At 38.4% G+C, this 21,017-nt stretch overlaps 2 protein-coding genes, 1 non-coding gene and 1 pseudogene across 5 annotated transcripts in view; 2 read left to right on the top strand and 2 right to left on the bottom strand.

Annotated features, from left to right (window-relative positions):
• The window catches only part of LOC101043064 (NXPE family member 2), a 125,046-nt gene extending 123,202 nt beyond the window's left edge, over positions 1-1,844 (bottom strand). Inside the window, exon 1 of one of the 3 annotated variants that reach the window (XM_074400627.1) lies at positions 1,762-1,844. The gene's annotated coding sequence lies outside the window, so the exon portion shown is untranslated. The remainder of the gene's footprint in view (positions 1-1,761) is intronic. The other 2 variants (XM_074400628.1, XM_074400629.1) reach the window with 2 other exon arrangements.
• The window catches only part of LOC101043390 (NXPE family member 1), a 65,428-nt gene extending 55,259 nt beyond the window's left edge, over positions 1-10,169 (top strand). The window contains exons 3-6 of the mRNA XM_074400631.1: positions 1,369-2,102; positions 4,377-4,438; positions 8,613-8,825; positions 9,194-10,169. Coding sequence (XP_074256732.1) covers positions 1,369-2,102; positions 4,377-4,438; positions 8,613-8,825; positions 9,194-9,729 — 1,545 coding nt within the window. The 3' untranslated portion in view covers positions 9,730-10,169. The remainder of the gene's footprint in view (positions 1-1,368; positions 2,103-4,376; positions 4,439-8,612; positions 8,826-9,193) is intronic.
• LOC120364837 (small nucleolar RNA U13) lies at positions 5,040-5,143 on the bottom strand. The gene has a single exon (XR_005579975.1). It is a non-coding gene; the product is annotated as a small nucleolar RNA U13 (small nucleolar RNA).
• A 4,788-nt stretch (positions 10,170-14,957) lies between the features above and the next one.
• Positions 14,958-20,618, top strand: LOC101034280 (NXPE family member 2-like; annotated as a pseudogene).
• The last annotated feature ends 399 nt before the right edge of the window (positions 20,619-21,017 follow it).

The raw sequence follows: 21,017 nt of genomic DNA, 5'->3' as shown, positions 1-21,017 counted from the left end.
CAACTTGGATTCTGTTTATCTTTGTAAAATGATATCTCATTGCCTTGCTTCTCCTCTCTTTTGGCTTACTCTGCCACTTTGTTACCAATCACAAGGGTTTTACTTTGTTGCCAATTACAAGGGTTTTATTTATTGCCTGATGTTGGGGTGCAGTGCAGCCAGGCCTGAATTTTTTTTTAAAGCTTTATTTGTGTTCTAAAGTGTGAGAGGGGTTGACAACTACTGGTCTATAAGCATTCTTCTCAAATCTATCTGATACTAAGATTGCTTTTGAGGCTTTTGGAGAGCATATACTCCTGGACGACATAATTTAATAATTATGACTCATTTGATCTAGACTGCAGCCTGTGAATCCATATTTTTAAAAAAGCTTGGCAGTTGTTTCTGACTACCAGCAAGATTTGAAAATTACTGAATTTGAGTGCCTAGAAAACACTGTATAGTGCCAAAAGTATAAGTGACCTCTGAGGCTGTAGTGATTTCTAAGGCAGAAGTTAAGAGATGTTTAGATGGTTTGGGGGAATTTGGGGATATTCAGCAATACAGGAAAAGGAGAAAGTATTAGTAAAGAGCAGGAGCTGAAAGACAGGAAGTTCAGCTCCTAAAAAAAAAGAAGAAGAAGAAGAAGTCTTATCAAGACATCAAAAGCAAGGGAGGGAGTAGCAAGAACTAGAGTTAAAAATAGGCCACAGACAAAGCTATATTACAAATGGACTTTTACCCAAGAGTTACAAGAAGCCATTGAAGGGGTTTAAACAGGGAGGTGCTGCTGGTTTAGCTATAGAAGAGGAAATCAAACGGAGAGAAAGCAGGACTGACTTCCTTGAAGTGTGAAGACAATCATCATCCTTGAGGTGACCACTATAATCTAGGAGATAAATGATGGTGACTTGAACTATCATACAGTCGGAGAGGAAAAGACTATTAGGGATGGGTAAAAGATATGGATGTTACTGGATGTAAGGCATATATGAAAAGAAAGAGTAAACTTATCATCACCAATTTATTGCTCATAAGTATTCCCTGAGCTATATATTTTGCATTGAATATATTTATCTACAACTGTTCAGACATTTTTTAAAATATTGAGGTAAAGATGTAAATGTTTATGTTTTATTCAAAATTGTCACAGTTTAAATAATATTGATAATAATATATAATACTACATCATAATAATAATGACATCTCCTTTCCTTGTTCCTCTTCTCTTTTGATTTATTCTGCCACTTTGTTACAAAATATTCAGTTTGGTAACAAATTGAATTCAGTTATATAAATGTTCACTGTAAACAAATATTCAAACTCATAAGAAGTGAAAATGACTAGACAGGTTAATTTCATAGTAGATCACAATCCTTGTCATTTCAGCTTTGGTCTGCTCTAAACTTATCCATCTCCATCCATTATTGGAAGAACTCCACAAAATCCTTATTCCCTAAAATACCACTGATACCATTAAAGTCACTAACAGAGACTGAACTGAGAATAAAGGAAATCATGGAGAAACTAGACCAGCAGATCCCACCCAGACCTTTTGACCACGTGAACACCACCACCAGTGCCGCACATAGCACAGCCACCATCCTCAACCCTCGAGACACGTACTGCAGGGGGGACCAGCTGGACATCCTGCTGGAGGTGAGGGACCACTTGGGACATAGGAAGCAATATGGCGGGGACTTCCTGAGGGCCAGGATGTCCTCCCCAGCCCTGATGGCAGGTGCTTCGGGAAAGGTGACTGACTTCAACAACGGCACCTACCTGATCAGCTTCACCCTGTTCTGGGAGGGCCAGGTCTCCCTGTCTCTGCTGCTCATCCACCCCAGTGAAGGGGCATCAGCTCTCTGGAGGGCAAGGAACCAAGGCTATAATAAAATTATTTTCAAAGGTAAATTTGTTAATGGCACCTCTCATGTCTTCACTGAATGTGGCCTGACCCTAAACTCAAGTGCTGAACTCTGTGAATATCTGGATAACAGAGACCAAGAAGCCTTCTACTGTGTGAAGCCTCAACACATGCCCTGTGAGGCTCTGACCCACATGACCACCCAGAATAGAGAAGTGTCTTATCTTACTGACAGGGAAAACGGCCTTTTCCACAGGTGAGTATACTTTTCAAGTATACTGAGAAGTGTCTCACTGAGAAGTGCCCCAGTCAGAGCTACACTGCCCATTGCAACACTGAGCACGACTCAGAGGCCTCTACTCAAGGTCAGACATGTGGTGTCTTCACCGGGCCTCTACTCACCACTCTATGCCAAAGTTTGCATTTTCACTATATTGTCCCATCAGTCATGTGTTTTGCTATAACTATTCTTCTATGTATTCACAGATGTTCCATTGAAAAAAGATTCTTTGATAAGTATATGATAACATCCATGCTCCTTCACCTCCCATAATTAATTTTGTTAACTTTGCCTCTTAAATATCTTTGCATTGATCCATTTCCCCCCTTGTACAGTGCCGCTATTCAAGTTCAACCATCATCATCTCATCTAGATTACTTATACCAGCTTCCCAACTGGTCTTTCTCCCAGCAGTCATACCCTCTCTAATCCATTTTCTACACTGGGTAATCTTCCTCAAAAGCCAATTCCTACTGGTTATCTCCAGTTGATCCCATGATCAGATATTCCTCAGTATATACCTCTCAGGGTAAAGGAGTCCTTCTTACTCCCCATGTTGTGACCTAGTGATTCCTGTGAACCCCTGGTTGAACAGCCCTCCACAAACCGGGTGGAAGCATGTTTACTATATCAATTACAGCCGCAGCAAGGCCAGGCTTTTCTCTCCCAGCTCACAAACAGATGCTCACTTCCTGGTTTTCCTGTTCTCCACTAAGCTGAAAACCGCTTTGTGGATTAGAATGAACCATCAGTGACTCTTCATGGGCCACTTTGAGGATTTGTAAAGGGTAAGTATCTGTTATCATGAATTCCAGAGCTGTGAGCCAAGCCGTAAGACATCTATCAGTTGCAGAGACTTTTAATCATTTTCTAACTTTACATAAGTCTCAGAGGCTCGGTCCATTTCCTTTTCTCTTTCAATTCTGCCCAGTACCCATTTTTTCCCCACAAAGATTTACTTTTCCTAAGATTTGTGACAAAGTAGAATGCTAGGTTCACAGCAATCCCTTTCCAGCAGTTTTCAAAGTCAAGTTTAGAGTCTTTTTTTCCATAAGCTTTCAAAAAGATATGGTAAGAGGAAATAAGAGTGGGCACCAAACATGACAAAATAATATGCATTCCAGAATCTTACCTCATTATCCAAGTTTTGGCTCCTGATCTATAGTCCCTGGATCCCTTCTGAAAAGTAAAAGCACAATTAAGTTTCTGTTCCTTTCTTTTTATCTCTGATGGTACAGCTCATCAAATCTCTTCCTACCCATCAACCATCCCTATGCCTAAATCCTAGTAAGGATGAAAACATGCTGATCTTTTCTCTTCTCGGGATGGCACCTGAAGAGACATCCATAGCAGGGAATCAGGTACCACTTAATATCTGTTACAGTTGGCACCTGGGTCCCCATTCTCCTCTTAATCCCTTTCTTCCTTCCTCCACTTACATGGCCATATACACAGGTTTGAAACAAAGTATGAGTAAGAGCTTTCAAGCAGGAAGAGTCATCTTTCATCAATTGGAGGAAAGAAATGTAAGGTACATTGATTAACACATCAGATTCAACACTACTTTCTGCCAGCCACTTTGATAGGTATTAAGGATACAGCAGTGGACCAGACACATGCATTATCTTCCTTCCTAAATCTTACGATCTTCAGAAAGCAAGTTTGTCAAAAAAGTCAAAGACAATCATAGCAGGAAACGTGGATTAAAAAGGGAAGCAGAGGCCCTCTGATAAAAGGTCTACATGCCATTCAAAAAGGCTGGATTCCTTGGGTACATGATGGGGAGACAATAAAGGGAGGTAAGCAGTAGTGCAGGTGCATTTGCAATGAGAAAGGTTACTCTGCCAGTCAGACTGAAAGATTTAGGTGGAATAAAACTGAGGCTTGCATGACCAATTAGAAGCCCACAGTAATCCAAGGAAACTATTCTGCAAACTGGAATAGGAGATATAGAAGCAGAAAGAGAGAAGAGAACTTGTAAATTAGATAAATATTTTGAATCTAAAATTCCAGAACACACTGATTACATGTGGCAGATGAGTAGAGCTGCCCTGGACTTCAGGTGCTCTCAACAGGGTAGAAAGTCTTCCAAATTCTTCATTCATTTACAATACCCAATATATCTAAAATTTACAATAATAATAGCTTCTGGTTATAGGAAATTAAAAATTTTCCTTCACTCACAAGTAGGTGAGTTACCTGTGTGTTATGTGGGAGAGAGGCTAATTTACTGTTATATTTTTTTTGAAGGTCCAAAGTAGGAGTTGAAATTATGAAGGACGGTAAACACATTGATGTCGCCGAATGTAACAGTAAGTCTGCTGTGTCCTGAGTTAGGTGATGCTCAGAGGAAATTTTATCAGCATTAACCCAAGTAATTGCAGTTTTCCTGGAGCACAGTTCCTAGTAGGTGTCTATGATGTCAATCATGTTGGACTTTAAAGGGAGAAATTAACTCAAAGAAACGATTTCAAAATTTTTATAGGAGATTTCATCTTGACATATCCAAAAGGAAAAAGTGTTATTAGCCTACAATTATATTTAAACCTAAGAGTTCATCTCCTAGAGTCTAAGGCACTGTCCAAAAATCTTTGAAGGATGAATACCTACAGCTTCAGAGCAGGAAAACTTTCGATTTTGGTTTCCTAACTCTCTGTTGGCAAAACCTCCTAACATTTAGTTGATGCAATTACCAATGTTATATGGAGTTTTTATCTCATTATGTTTTAAAGACAAACACAAAGCGATGTTACTGATGAAAGAATATTCAGGCTACCTTAGCTTTAAAATAACTTTTTATAAAGTCTTAGTTTACCCATAACATCCATCATGATATTTACTTCAACTCATAATAATTTATTGCCAGCATTTATTCATTTATTCTGCAAACGTTTATTTATTTATTTTTCCTCACATCATATGGGTAATGTGCTTACGTCATAACAGGGTTTGAGGGAGGCACATCTCACACATGAATATGAAAACCCAGTCATCATGCTTCTGAACTACAAAAGGATCAGCAAACATTTATCAAGCATTGAACAGATATCAGGCATTATGGACAAATGGAGAAAAATAAATGCTCAGTTAGCTTGCATTGTGAAATACATTCAACATACCAACTCTATGGAGGAAGTAAAAAGGCAAAGGAGCTTATGTTAAACTTGGTATTTGACTGAGTCCTGAAGGATATGTGTAGGCAGAGAATGAAGAAGAGAAACCTCATAAAGAGCATGGGTAGTGTTGCTGGATTTAAGTAAATAATAATAAAGGGAATCAAATGAATTTGAGTAATTTCTAATTGCCTGTCATATATACATTGAGAAAAGGGGGAAATATTGCATAATTACACTAAAAAATTATTCCCTGTTGGAAGTAATACAAATTTAATATGGTATCCTGTATTCTTTATCTAACTCTTTTAATCTGGTAATTCCAGTCATGAGCAAAGTCATCATGGACTTTATTGTGGAATGTAGCAGAGGGTAAGCCTAGAAAGAAAGAACCTAATCATGAAGGTTCTCAAGTGTTAGGCTGAGGATCTCAGAAATTATTCAGTAGACTTGAAAGCCACAGAAACCAACTGAGAAAAAGAGTGGTATGATCCACTTTGTGCTTTAAAATGCAAATTCACAATTTAACAAAAGGCATGCTCTATAGAAAGGCAATTTAACGTGTCACTAAGGAATATAAAATAAAATTCATATAAATAAAAGGAAAAAACACTGGCTCTGGATGGGATGACCTTATATTTAAAAGAATGTCAGTTATCTGTGGATCGTTTTCTTATTGTTGCTATAATGAAGTGGCTTTAAAAAGCAAAAATATATCATCATATAGTCTGTAGTCCAGAAATCCAACATGAGTCTCATTGAGCTGAGCCAAGGTAGAGCAGGAGCATGTTCCTTCCTGAAGGCTCTAGGGATGAATCTATTCCTTTGCTTATTCCAGGTTCTTAAGGCTTCTCACAGTCCTTGTAGCCCTCTTCTTCTATCTTCAAAGTCACAGCAGAGGGTCAAGTTCTCCTGTCACATCTTTGACCCACTCTTCTGCCTCCTTCTTCCACTTTTGAGGACCAGTGACATTAGATTGGGCCTACGCACATAATCCAGGATAATCTCTCCATCTCAAAGTCCATACCTTAGTCATACCTGGAAAGTCCCTTTTGCCATGGAAGCCAACATATTCATAGGTTTTAAGAATTGGGGATGTGGATATCTTTAGGAGACTATTAGTCTGCCTATCTAATCAAAAATATAATGGAATCTGTTTTTCAATGGGCAGGTCTATGCAAACCTATTCCCAAAGTCTGAGGAAGCTGAGAAGCCAAAGAAGAGGCTGACACATCCAGTTTCTCAGAAAGAAACATTTAACAGGGACTTAGAAGCAGAAGCCATGTTTATGTCTCCATTAGTGAGACAAGATGGTGGATCTCCATACCATTACTGCCAGACCCAGGGCTTAAGGAGCACAAGGGAAGGGTGGTTCAGGTGGGATTTACAGGACAACTGAAGTAAAATGCAGCAAATCTTGCCTTGTTGGTCTAAGGGCAAGATTTACGGTAAGTACGTGCTGTTATGCAAGAAACAATAGATAAACTGGAGTTAATCAGAAGCCAACATGGCAAATTAACTTCTAAAATGGAGTTGCTTTTGCCTGATATATAGAATCCTGATATTATTACCCACATACTGTTCAAAATACTCAAGCCTATTCTAAAATTATTAAGTAAAATAAACATGTAAGAGTAATCACAAGCGAATTTGTTATAAGTTTGAAATAGTGCTTCAGAGAGTTTGAGACGTGGCAAAATGAATACCCTGACCCATAAAGATTACACAAGATATGGCTTACAACCATAAACTTAAAGGCTATGTTCTTATCAAAGTGTGCCGGTATATTATTAGAATAAAGAATACTTAACACTGTGAATCTCAAGTTTCCAGGGTCATGGTATTCAGTCATGCAGGGTACAATGCCATCAAGCCTCATAGAAATTCATCTACACCACACTGTAATTCTAACATAATTATAGGATTATACAAACTGCCTTTACTAAGCCAAATCACCAGGACTTAAGAGCTATTTCAGATGCACTTTCCAATTCTGCCACCAGCACCATTTTACCACTTTGTCCACAGGTTACAAATACAATACAAACATGTAGCGATGTACTGTTCTGTGAACACAGGCAGCCAGAGACAATAAGGCCTTTGAGGAACTAAGCAAAGAGAGTAAAACAGAGACTGCTGATGGTTCCCCAACATCCACTGCCTCCTCCTTCTTTAGTAATAGTTACCAGTTTGTGGCTAGACCCATGGCTATCCTTCCCTATAGCTAGTTGTGGCCATAACTAAATTTTTTCCAGAAGTGTGAGTGGGAAACTTCTAGGTCATGCTTTAAAAGCAAAACAATTGGCCATCCCTATCCATTTCTTCCTTTACTACTAGCTGAACTTTAGATATAATGTGAGAAGGGAAAGAGCCAGGTTAGACCATGAGATCGAAGCCATGTGGTAAGAATGGCAGAGCTATATAACACAGAAGGAACAGGCATCCCTGACACCATGCAATGGTATATTAATTAGCCCTGGCCTTCTCACTCCAGACCTGTTAAGTGAGACAGAAATAAACTTCTATTTTTAACTCATTATTACCTTGGTCTTTCCTACAGCATTCAAATCGGTTTCCTATCTCATACCAGAATGTAGTATCAGTACAGAAGTCCTGATGTAGCAAATTCTAAAATTCAAGGCACTGGCTCAGTGATGGGGTAGCAGCATAGAGAGTGGCAAAGAAACATGACAGGAGAAATCTGATAACTTTTATCATGACATAACAAGACATTTGCTGCACTGCTCCCTGTAAGAGAAGGCAGATCATGCGCAAACAGAGCCCCAAACTCTAGTGAAACTTCCTGGAATATCTCAAAATATTGGTTTGTACTGAATGCTGCATGTTGCATTTGGCAAAGTCTGGTTTTAAATAAAGTAAGTCAAACTAGGTGATTATTATGCCATTTGAGGTTTTTGCTTTTAATGTACATATTTTAAGCCATTTTTTGAACATTGAAAAATTAAGATTATTCATTCCTGCATTAATGAAACAAAAGTAAAGAATTTGATACAATGGCAGCGACTGGCAGACCACTAACATCATTCAGGTCAGAGACAAACACAGACATCGCTACAGAATCAGGAAGAAAGGACAGAACACCAAAGAAAGGATGAAATGTCAAGACTTAGCTAATGACCAAATTTAGGAGAAAAGGAATAGGCAGGAGGCAAGACGACTCAAATTCTCTCAAAAGAGTAAGTAGAAGTGCCTGAAGCAAAGCTAATGATCAAAGAATAGTACTAGAAAGGGATAGAAATAGAAAACAGACATTACAGGCAGGGGGAAAGAGTGATAGAAGGAAGGATGAAGAAAGAAGGCTGGATGTCTAACTTATTGCAATAAAGTCATTTACAAGTGTCTCTGTTACCAGAGAGTGAAAAGATAGAAGAGAAATGCCAAGTTGGAATGAAGCCTCCTGTCCCTGGTGGTTATACTTTACAAGGAAGGTGGATAACAACATTTTGCAACCAGATTCAGTTTGACACAATTAAGATGAATGACTGTCTGAAAGGCAAACTCATTTACCTCCTGGGAGACTCTACGCTACGTCAGTGGATCTACCACTTACCGAAAGTTGTAAAAAGTGGGTAGTTACTTGATATTCTCTTCGAAATTCAGGCTGGTTTTAAAGTACTTTTAATGAGGTCTCTATGCTCTCGTTTGAGTTATTTTGTTTTTTACTTCATTTAGCTTTCTGGATTTGAGCCTTTAAATTTAAAATGTATTTATTCCCTCTTTCATAAGAGATGTTGGTCCTCTTTTAAAATTCCAGTGAAAACTTTACATTTTTGATTCACATTTTACATGTATGAACTGGTACTCTACCCTAGAGAATGGAAAGACTCCAGTGAGCAATTATTTAGGTGGGTGGGTATTTTAAGTGATACGACATTCTTTTCCATGAATATTAACCATCATCTTCTATTTAAAACAACTATTTCTTTTTATCAGCACTGCAGTTTTTTGATCTTCATGAAACTGGAATTTTTAAGAAACATTTGCTTCTGGATGCAGAAAGACATACTCTGATTCAATGGAAAAAACATAGCCATCCCTTCATCACTTTCCAGCTCTACTCTCTGATAGATCATAATTATATCCCTCGGGAAATTGACCTGCTATCAGGTGACAAAAACACAGCCATCGTCATCACCTTTGGCCAGCACTTCAGACCATTTCCCATTGACATTTTTATTCGCAGGGCCATCGGTGTCCGAAAGGCTATTGAAAGACTGTTCCTGAGAAGCTCAACCACTAAAGTGATTATTAAGACAGAAAACATCAGGGAGATGCACATAGAGACAGAGAGGTTTGGAGACTTCCACGGTTATATTCAATACCTTATCATGAAGGATATTTTCAAAGACCTCAACATGGGCATCATTGATGCCTGGGACATGACCATTGCATATGGCACTAATACTATCCACCCACCTGATCACGTGATTGGAAATCAGATTAACATGTTCTTAAACTACATTTGCTAAGGGATAAATACCATGCAAAATCACTAAGAACCAATCTCTGCACATAACCCCACATGTATTGTAAAGTAAATTTTATTCATTTTAGGAATGAAGGAAAATAAATTTAAAAGAATCCGTTTTGGGAGGAAGGATATATAAGGACAATGACAACCAATATGGGATGCAAAACCAAGAGAATCACACATGAGAAAATGACTATACCATGCTGTTTCTGGTGCTTGTTTAAAACATTTTAAAAGTTTTTTAAAAGCCATGTTGTTAAACTGATTTGAAAATATCTGTACAAATTCATGATGCTTTCCATTTCCAATATAGATATTTTGTAGCTCTGTCTATTGAAAAGGCCTGGAAGCAATGATAACCCATTAGTAACAATCACTCTTAGCACCCTGACTGTGGTCTCTAAGAACCCTTCCTCAGTAAAAGAAAACAGGTATTCTTGAAGAAAAGGCTGATTCCAGGACTGGAACAGAAAATATATATACCATGAGCCTGGACCTCTTGTTATGCCAGAAAGCAAATAACCAAAGACAAATGGAATCATATCACGGAACAGAGGAGGTAACCCAAAGGAGTCTCTTCATTGGCCATAGATAGATTAGTTTAAGCATCAAAAAGACTAATGACTGTAGTTAATTGAAATACATAGTACATAAAATCCATGAGCTCATAATAATACTAAAAGAGATATTCAAGAATAAAAACAAAACCTCTCATGTGTCATAAGTGGAACTGGGTAAATCCTTATTTTGAAAATTGGCAACAAAAGAGAATTACATGAACATTTATCCTCATTCCTGTTACAGAGAAAACCAATAACCCTAATAGATAAAGGAAAGTTCCTCTTTGTAGAAGAATTATAGCTAATAAATACAGAAAGAATCACAGAATTAGGAAATCACCATTTTAAAATTTCTAATTAGTTAAGTAAGTAAGGCAGAGATCATCAGTGAATGAACTTTTCTTAAAAGTCTGATTGGAACTTTACTACGGATATAGCAGCCTGTCACTTCTGAATCCACTGATCAAACTTAGCTTTATTAACAGCTAGGCAACCTGTCATTATGTCCTGCATGATTTGATACAATGTAAAGTATATAACATCACCTATGAAGGAGTATTCTTGCAATGCTTTTTCCCCTAGATAATCTCATCCAATGGCTCCAAAATTTTTATTTTCAGCTTTCCAGTCTAAGACCAACTTTACATGAGACATCTCCCCTTTCACTTGATAGACCTCAAATATATCACATTAATGCCAAAAGAAATATCTCCTCTATACTAAATTTTCACGTCTTTCTGTGATTCCATTTCTTGATCAATATTAGTATCCACTTAGTTTTCAAAGCTGGAAAACCATATTTTGTTTAAATAAACAATTATTGTCATCTACTCTGTGCCACATGCTTGTTAGCCAATTTTGATACAAAGGAATGGGGCAAAAAGACCATCATCCTTAATCTAATGGAGAAGACCAAGCAGGTAGATTCAAAGCAATGCAATATCACAAGAGTCAAGATGTTATAGAAACACAGAAACAAACAAACAAAACATGAATTCTTTGATAGAGAGAAGCTATGAAGTTTTATAGAGGAAGTATTACCTGGACTCATTCATGAAGAATGAGAGAGTCAAGTTGACAAGAAGGAAGGAGAGGAAGAAGTAGGACAAACTTGTTGACAGAAGTCTCATTCAGGAAATGGCAATAATTATGAACCTATAGTGACAAAAAACAAATGCAGAGAGTTAATAAGAAGAAAGTGGGGAGGCAGCACCCAAATTATGAAAGATTTATATGACATGCTAAAGAATGTGGGCTTTATCCTAAAAGTAATGGAGAGTGGTTAAAGAATCATAATACAGATAGTACATGATTAGATTTGCCTCTCAGAAAGAGAAATGAGGCAAGATATTTAGAACTATGGCCAATGTGGCATAATGAAAACAATATGGAGATTGAAGTCAGACCTGGTTTTGAATTCCAGTGTCTTCACTTACCAACTCAGCCAATTTAGGAATTTAATCTCTGAACTTCAAGTTCTTCAATATTAAATTCAAAGCATTAAATTAGATGATATATGGAAAATGTTTACCTAGTTCTAGCACATGGTAATATTCAATAATTCTTCCCTTGAGGCAGCTCAATGAGAAGTTTCCATGATATCCGCAAATTTGACACAAATAACTTGAAGGGGAGCCCTAACATTCACAGAAGAAAATAAAGGGGAAGGAAGATATTGGGGGAAAAGGTAAAATGAATTTAGGTCTTAGTTATAATGAAGTGAAGGTTCCCATACAAATATCAAAATGCAGATGTCTTGTAGATAGAATATGAGTCTGAATTCAGGAGAGAGGTCTATAAGAAAGATGCTCAATTTGAAGTCATCTATCTGTCTGTCTATCTATCTATCTATCTATCTATCTAACTAACTATATATATATATATATATGTGGCTGCTAAAGATGAGGATATGTTAATATTTTCTCATACACAAAGGGAACTCTCATATACTCTTGGTAGGAATGTAAGTTGGTACAGTCATTATGGAAAACAGTATGGCAGTTCCTCAAAAAATTAAAAATAGAACTACCATATGACCTGGCAATCCCTCTGCTGAGTATCCCAAAGGAAATGAAATCAGCACTTCATAGAATATCTGCATTCTCATGCTCAATGCAGCATTATTCACAATAGCAAAGATGTAGAAACAACATAAGTGCCCATCACTAGATGAACAGATAAATACTTGTGGTATATATGTACAATGGAATATCATTCAGCCTTATAAAAGGAGACACTACTGTATTTGCAATAACATGGGTGAACCTGGAGGACATTATGCTAAGTAAAATAACAATATTGAAGGAAAGAAATAATACTGAAAGAAAAATATGGCTTGATCTCACTTATATATGAAACTTAAAAATTACACGTAGAAACAGAGTGGAATGGTGGTTATCCAGGCTGGGAGGAAGAGAAAATGGGAAGATGTAGGTCAAAGGGTACAAACTTGGAGTTCTGCTGCATGAATATCTAGACAGCTAATGTACAGCATGAGGACTATAGTTAATATTGTATACAGAAAATTTGCTAAAAGACTAGATTTTAGGTATTCTACCTCAATAAAAAAGATAATTGTGCAGGGAGGAATATGTTAATTTATTGACTATAGTGATCATTCCACTATGCATACGTGTATCAAAACATCACACTTATATGCCTTAAATGCATGTGATTAAAAAATACATACATAAAATTTCTTTTAAAAATATCCCACACACGAGACAAATACGTGTTCAAATACATCAGTCTCTCAAGCCTTTGCACCACTCTACATGCTGCTGCTTCTGACTAGAATGTCCTCCTGCCCCTCCTTCCACTTGTCAAACTCCCCATCACCCTTTAAAACCCAGTTTTAATTTTATTTCTTCTGTGAAGCTTTCCCTGACACCCCCAGAAAGAATAATGTTTCCTGGCCAGGCACAGTGGCTCATGCCTCTAATCCCAGCATTTTGAGAGGTGAGTGGATCACCTGAGGTCAGGAGTTCAAGACCAGCCAGGCTAGTCTCGAACTCCTGACCAACAAGGTGAAATCCCATCTCTACTAAAAATACAAAAATTAGCCAGGCATGGTGGCAGGTGCCTGTAGTCCCACCTACTTGAGAGGCTGAGACAGGAGAATTGCTTGAACCTGGGAGGCGGAGGTTACAGTGAGCCGAGATCGCGCCACTGCACTCCAGCCTGGGCGATCGAATGAGAGTCCATCTCAAATACAAAACAAAACAAAACAAAAAGAATGTTTCTACAGTGTTTTTGGATTTGCTCCATAATAGAAACAGAAACATGTATTTTTAAAAGCATCTGTCATCTCTAATAGATTGTAAACATCTTGAGGAAAGAGACTAAGTTTTGTTTCTTTTTCCCCCAAAGAGAACTTTATTAAACATTTACCATTAAACATTTAGAAAGAGGTTTTACCATTTCTTTAGAAAGCTCCAGAATTTACAACCGGAAATAAGTGTTAATGGAATAAGAACCAATAAAAGGAAAGCATATGAGGCTGAAAGTTACTTTATTATTCATACTAATTGAATAGGTTCACAGAATGAACCCTTTTTCCAAATTAGGGGGGAAAGCATTTTCTGTAAAGTACCTTTAGAAAAATACATATGCTTTGAAAAATGGTTATCAAAATTTAACAACTGTCATATAAAATGTTCATAAAACGTGTGTGGATGTGCCTCTCAAGATTGTGGGGTCAATTCTGTCACCCCATCTGCAACCTTGATGACGTTATGCCTAGACATCCTGGTTTTGTTCTTGGGGTTCTCACTAATGGTTGCGGTCTTATAAGAAAAGGAAATCTGGAAATCGTGTCCCTGTTATTAATATGCATGTCATTACTAATATGAGTGGTTTGTTGGTATGCTAAATAGATTGCAAAAGCTGCCATTTTGCATGAGATTAACTAGGGTAATACTTCTTTATAGCATGAATGTGTAAATGTTCAAAATTTCACAGTAAACTCAAGAAATTACTTTCTAGTTCTCTATTCTTATATCCAATGTTAAGTGCAAATTGATTTCCATTGACCTTCCTGGCTGAGGTAAGTAAATTTGCAAATATAGAGTATAAAAAGAATAGAGAAAAAAAAGCTTCATTTTTATTCCCCCAAAACATTTCTGCTAATTCACAGCCCTTCCCCAGATGAGTCAAGATTTTTGACACTCTTAGGTGTCACCACAGAGCAAAAGACACCTCAGTGCCAAGTGATGGTCTCCCCAATTCTCAATTCCCCCTTCTATCTATTCAATTTCCAACAATTAAGATTTCAAATTCCAAATATATCCAAAAGATCTTCAGACATCCGGACAAGAACCCCATTCACAAAAACAAGCTACCCTTACATACAGTAAAAACATTCCCTTTTTGTCAAGGTTTATTTTTCCAGTCTTCACCTGAGGCCAGTAGCTGGCAGCATCTTCTTTAAAGATAGGGTTTTCCTGCATTGAAATATTCCAGGCGGCCCCTTGGCTATCTAGGCATGTTTTACAGCCTAAAGGTATAACACTTAGAGCACAGCGCAGTGGCTGTGGGCTGAACGTGCTGATCCTAAAGTTTTCTACCTCTCAGCAGATCTGGAGGCAGATGCTGAGCACAGTGATTCCCGCCACTGCTCCTGGTCTCTACGCCTGAATTGTGTTAATTGCAGCTCTTGGTATGGAAAATGGAGTGCTGGTGTGAAGATAAACACCAAATACCAGAGAGGCACATTCAACCCAATATTGATACCTGGAGTGTGGGAACACTTGGTTCCATCATTGCATACTGCAGAGCCTGCTCCAACCTCACAGGAAGCCAAGACATCGAGGCACCTAATCAACTTGTGAGCTTGTTCCCAGCATTCCTAAGAGTCACATCCATGGCGTGTGCCTCCTTCTGGTACTTGTGTGGCTATAACAAAGAGGAGGACTCACAGATGCAAAGCTGTGGGAGCAGAGCCACCAGGGGTGCAGCTGGGGCCTCTGTTGGGGCACGGTTTATGAAGGCCGCTAAGTGGTCTGTGTGCCACTTCGATGTCAGCTTCTCACCAAGTCTCCTTCTCCTCCTACTTCCCGACCCCCAACCTCTTGTTTCTCTATTCTCCAATCCACCAGAGTGGAGGAAGCATCTTCCATGGGGATGCACAGCTGTGACCCCAGCTCCATCCTTGGAACCATTTTATTCATCCTTGGTCCTTAACACTGGGCCCAGCACATAGTAGAAGCAATAAATGTTTGCCAAATAAGTGATGCTGTATCTCTGTATATCTAGAACATGACATAAAACAGAAGATAAATGGTAGTGTCCATAAAAAAGGGACACAGCATATTTCAGAAATTAATCGAAATAAATCTTCCATGAACTGAGAGAAGGAAGAATCAAAATAAAATAGAATAGCACCTTGCTCATCTATGTGCAAGAGACCAAAATGCTGTGTTTATAGTGAGAATAATCATGGAAACTTCTTTCCACCTCCTGTAAGGGAGGAGGGATGTGGAGCTGACATTATCGTATAGGGAGGGGACAAATAATATAAGAAGCAGAAAACCTGGATTTTCTAAAAAATTTACATACAGCCACAAATCACCTTGTCTTCAATTTCCCTCCTTTTTGATTATGCTAATGATATATACTGAGAACCTGAAAGATCCCAAAGGAGAAGATATTGAAGCAGCTGTGAGGAAGAACAAGGCTCTGGTCTGAGAATCATTCATTCAATAAACAGTTATTTACTCATCAACTATTACATGGCAGGCCTTGAGATGGGGACACAGTACTGAATAGGAGAGGTGTGGTCCCTGTCCTCATTAACGATGATAGAGAACACCAGTAAGTTTCAGGCTACTGCAATACGGCATGATGCCTGCTGTGGAAGGTGCCAGTGTGAACACATGGGTCACCCGTCCCAGAGATGAGGGCACAGGGAAAGCGTCCCAGAGGAAGTGATATCTAAGCAAGACTGAAAGAAGAAGTAGGGCTCGGGGAGGCAGAAGAGGATGGACAGAGAAAGCAACCCAGAGGGAAAGGTGTGAAGGCACTCCAGAAGGAACAGCATGTACAAAAGGGACCATCTTTTCATGTGGCTTTGTGTGCAGTTCCTTTCCTTGTGTGCACTCTTATTTTCACATAAGGTGATTTATAAAATACCACGGCACTTCTGTTAAGGCTCATTATATAGATCATTTTTACAATTGTCAGAATTCCAAAAAAGTTTTTAAATAACAATAATAACATTAGGCTTACTTTCTCCACTTACGGAATAAAATCTATCTCAGAATTCAGCCTATCCCAGGTCAGACCAAGAGCATAGCATTAAATGGTCTGGTGATGAATTATGGACAAGTAGGCTTTCTTTAATCGAGAAAGATTTGATATTCCTTCATTTTACTCATAATTTTGTAACCTGAGAGACCAAGATAAGCAAAATGGATAAGAGTTAAACCTGTTTTCTCTGAACTTGTGACTCCTACTAAATTTTGAATCGCTCTGGAGTAGGCTCTTGAGTATCCTACCCTTGCTTGAATGTCCCTACTACACCTAGTATAAGAAAAGAGTCCAGGAGCTTTGCTGTGCTCCTCAGTCTCTCCACCAACCCTAGGACTGCATTCAAAACAATTAACAGCAACAGCGCACCCCCACCCCAAACACAACTGGGAGATAGGGCTGCAGAAGCCTTAGACCTCAGGCTTGATCCAACAGTTGAAATAATTAACTGTAGGGCCCTGGTTGGGAAGAAAAGGAAATTGGAACCAGAAAGAGTCTGATAAGATGAAAGAAAAGGGAAGAAACAAGAAAACCGTTGGATTTAACCTTAAATCCAGCAACTGCCTGGATTTGAATTTTGACCCTGGTAGTTATTGTGTGGCTATAGGCAAACAACTTAACATCTTCTTGCTTAATTGCTGAATCTGTAAAAGGAACATAAGACTAACCTCATAGCATCCACTGTTTGCCCCATATTCACTGAATGATCAGGTATCTGGCTAAACCTTCATCTTTTCCCAAAACCCTTCCATCAGCCCACTCTAAGTCAATTGAAGATTGAAGTTTTCTGGTGATTTTTCTTTTGAATTACCAGTACCTGCAAATCTAATGTGTTTTGACAACCCACTTTGAGAGACACACCCTGAGCCTTGTTATCATCTGAATTGCTCTCCTGCAGAAAGACTGCCCTTTCACCTGACTTTCTTCCAACCACAGCCTCTTACTCTTCTTTATTTCTTAGGAGCTCACTCTCATTGCACCTCCCAGAAACTCTGAATTCAGTCACAGATTCAGTAAACAAAAGTAGATCAAATGCCAGGCACTGTTTTCTTGTTTCTTCCCTTTTCTTTCATCTTATCAGACTCTTTCTGGTTCCAATTTCCTTTTCTCCCCAACCAGGGCCCTACAGTTAATTATTTGAACTATTTTCTCAGCTACACCCTCGGATTCACTGAACACGTGTTTTTCTGTTTGAAGTCTCAGTTTCCTCAAAGGAAAGCATATATTAATTCTTAATTTGTCTCTTGGACAGTTTCATCTTTCTGAAGGTTAAAGAAGTAAAAAGCAAAATTGTTTCCCTGGATCTTACACATTACTGGAGGTTACAAGTTAATTTGTATTCTCACCTCATACCACATATCAAATAAATCCCGGGTTATTTATAGATTCAACTTTTTAAAAAATCCAACTATTACAACAAACTCAGGGGATATAGTTCTCATAAGCTCTTATTTAAAAAATATGTAAAAGACTACCTTCAGCTAAACAAGAGATAAATCATAAAGACTCTTATAAACAATAATGACAAGCACTGAATCCACTTAATTATAGTACTAACCAAAGAACAAAATAAAACAAAACTATGGAGACTATAAATGGAAAACAATGTAAACATTATATACTATGTCATTACAGAAATGTTGTAAATAAAAGTTGATGAAAGACAGGTGGAGATACTTATCATTTTTTTACTGCATTTTAGGTTTTGGGGTACATGTGAAGAACATGCAGGACTGTTGCATAGGTACACACACGGCAATGTGGTTTGCTGCCTTCCTCCCCATCACCTATATCTGGCATTTCCCCCCATGTTATCCCTCCCCAACTCCCCACCCCCTGCTGTCCTTTTAGCCTCATGTTAAAACATACTACTTATTAACAACATATATATATATATAAATATAATTTGTTAAAACATGTTTTTAAGAAAATAGATGTAAACGCAAAGAAAAACAAGCAAAAATATAGAGAGGAAAAAATTGGAGCAAAGAGGTATAAATAAATATTTTAGTCACTTGTTTATGCTAGGGAGTAAATAAATACTGCTGAATAAAGAAAAGATGAAGTATTTTACATAAATGTATTATATATAAAAATTTTTATGTTATATAAAGAAAATCATGGCTGGGCATGGTAGCTCATGCCTGTAATCCCAACACTTTGGGAGGCTGAAGTGGGAGGATCACTTTAGCCCAGGAGTTTGAGACCAGCCTGGGCAACATAGTGAGACCTCATTCCTACAAAGTATCAAAAAATTAGCTGGGTGTGGTAGTGCATGCTGATGGTCCCAGCTACCTGGGAGGCTAAGGCAGGAGGATCACTTGAGCCCAGGAGATGAAGGTTGCAGTGAACCATGATAGTGTCACTGCACTACAGTCTGGCCAATAGAGTAGCCCTGTCTCAAGGAAAGAAAGAAAATCACAAGAATAAAAACACAAACCTTTCTATTTATCAGAACATGGGCATGTTTTAAACTTCAACGTAGTAATTCCATTTCCAGGATGCAAGTACAAGCTTATATTTTCAATAGGAAAAGATTGGGAAAATCTATAATAGCAAAAGACTGGGGAAATCTATATGTACAGCAATAAGGGACTGCTTATTCATAAAGTGGAATGTCGTACATCTATCTTAATGGATGACTGAGGAAGTTCAATATGTACTGAAATGAAAAGACATTCAAAATACATCATTACATAAAAAAGCAAGGTGCAGAACAATGCATTTTATGTAAAAATGAAGATATATGTGATATATGCATGTACGCATGCATATGTACACTTAGGCTCTAGAAAAGTATTTATAAAAAAGAAGAGGGTGATTAATTTGCGGAGGAAAACTATGTGGCAGGAGATAGGAATGAAAGATTTATTTCCACACTTCATTCGTTTTTGTGTCTTTTGAATTTTGTACCATGTTCACATGATACCCATTCAAAATTTAATGAATTTTTACAAAAATGTCTTTGCATTTCACTGTTGAAAATGCTAATTTTTTATTATGATTTTTCCTTTCATTCTATTAAGACTCAGAAATACTGCAATATTTCTTAATAATTACTTCTTTCAATTTGCTATTGTAATCATTTTTTAATCAAGTAACTTTTTCTTAGCCATATATTTTTAGGTTCAATGGGTTTTCTAAATGGGTTTTTAACATCCTATGGAATAAGTGGTTAAAGTACAAATGGAACAACTGACTCATGTGATTTACTCAAAACTTTCAGCACTTTAATTATGGCCAATTTCTAGATTGAATACTTCAGTAGTTATATATGAATAAAGATATAAATGCATTATTAAGGTTAATGAAATAAGGACAGGTTCAGCTGCATACACATAAGTCACATTCTCTGCCATTTCACTTTTGGTGAGGACAAGAGATGCCTATCTTTCTTCATCATAGGGATACCTTCCTAATATTCTCTTCTACCATGAAGCACCATCATGTCCAGAAGTTTCAACAGCAGAGACTAAGCCTAGAATAAAGGAAATCATGGAGAAACTAGACCAGCTGATCCCACCCAAATCTTTCACCCACGTGAACACCACCACCGGCACTGCACACAGCACGGCCACCATCCTCGACCCTTGAGACATGTACTGCAGTGGGGGCCAGCTGCGCATCCTACTGAAGCTGAGGGGCCACTTGGGACACAGGAAGCAATACGGCGGGGACTTCCTGAGGGCCAGGATGTCCTCCCCAGGCCTGATGGCAAGTGCTTCAGGAAAGGTCTTCAACTTCAATGGCACCAACCTGGTCAGCTTCACTTTGGTGTGGGGGAGCCAGATCTCCCCGTCCCTGCTGCTCACCCACCCCAGTGAAGGATCATTGACTCTCTGGAAGGTGAGATACCAGGACTGTGACAGGATCATCTTATGGGCCAGTTTTCCAGTGGCACCTCTCAGATCAATACTGATTGTGCTCTGGTTTCAAACTCACAAATGCTGAATTGTGCCAGTACCTGCATACCCAAGAAGCTTTCTGCTGCATGAGGCCTCAACATGTTCCCTGTGAGGCCCTGGCCCGTGTGACTATCAGAGACATAGCACAGAAGGGCAGAGCTTTTTACGTAAAATAAACAATCCTTCCAACACAATGTGCAAATAGACAGGATATTTTCCTATAACAACTGTCCCAATTGCTTTAATTAACAGTGAACAGGGCAATCCTCATATCAAAATACACATTGGTTACCAGCTTTGTTCTCCCAAAGGCCACAATCCTATGAGGTGACTTTCCCCACACAGCTTCTCTCTTTAGTCCTTCAAGCCTAAGGATGGAGGCTCCCTACTGTTGCAAGCCCCAGAGTGCTGCATCACCCCTTGTTGGTTTCCTTTACCCTTTATTAAACTTACCTGGCTACCAAGTTTGACCCTGTCATCCATTTCCTGCTGGGACCCTGACTGACCCAGAGGAAGCTTCATGTGAAATGTACTGAAAGTGTTCACAAAACTGACAGAAGACAATATGGCTGGGA

This window comes from Saimiri boliviensis, chromosome 6 (assembly GCF_048565385.1).
Source record: "Saimiri boliviensis isolate mSaiBol1 chromosome 6, mSaiBol1.pri, whole genome shotgun sequence".
Taxonomy (NCBI): domain Eukaryota; kingdom Metazoa; phylum Chordata; class Mammalia; order Primates; family Cebidae; genus Saimiri; species Saimiri boliviensis.
Note: the sequence above shows the minus strand (reverse complement) of the source record. Positions and strands in the feature narration are given on the sequence as shown.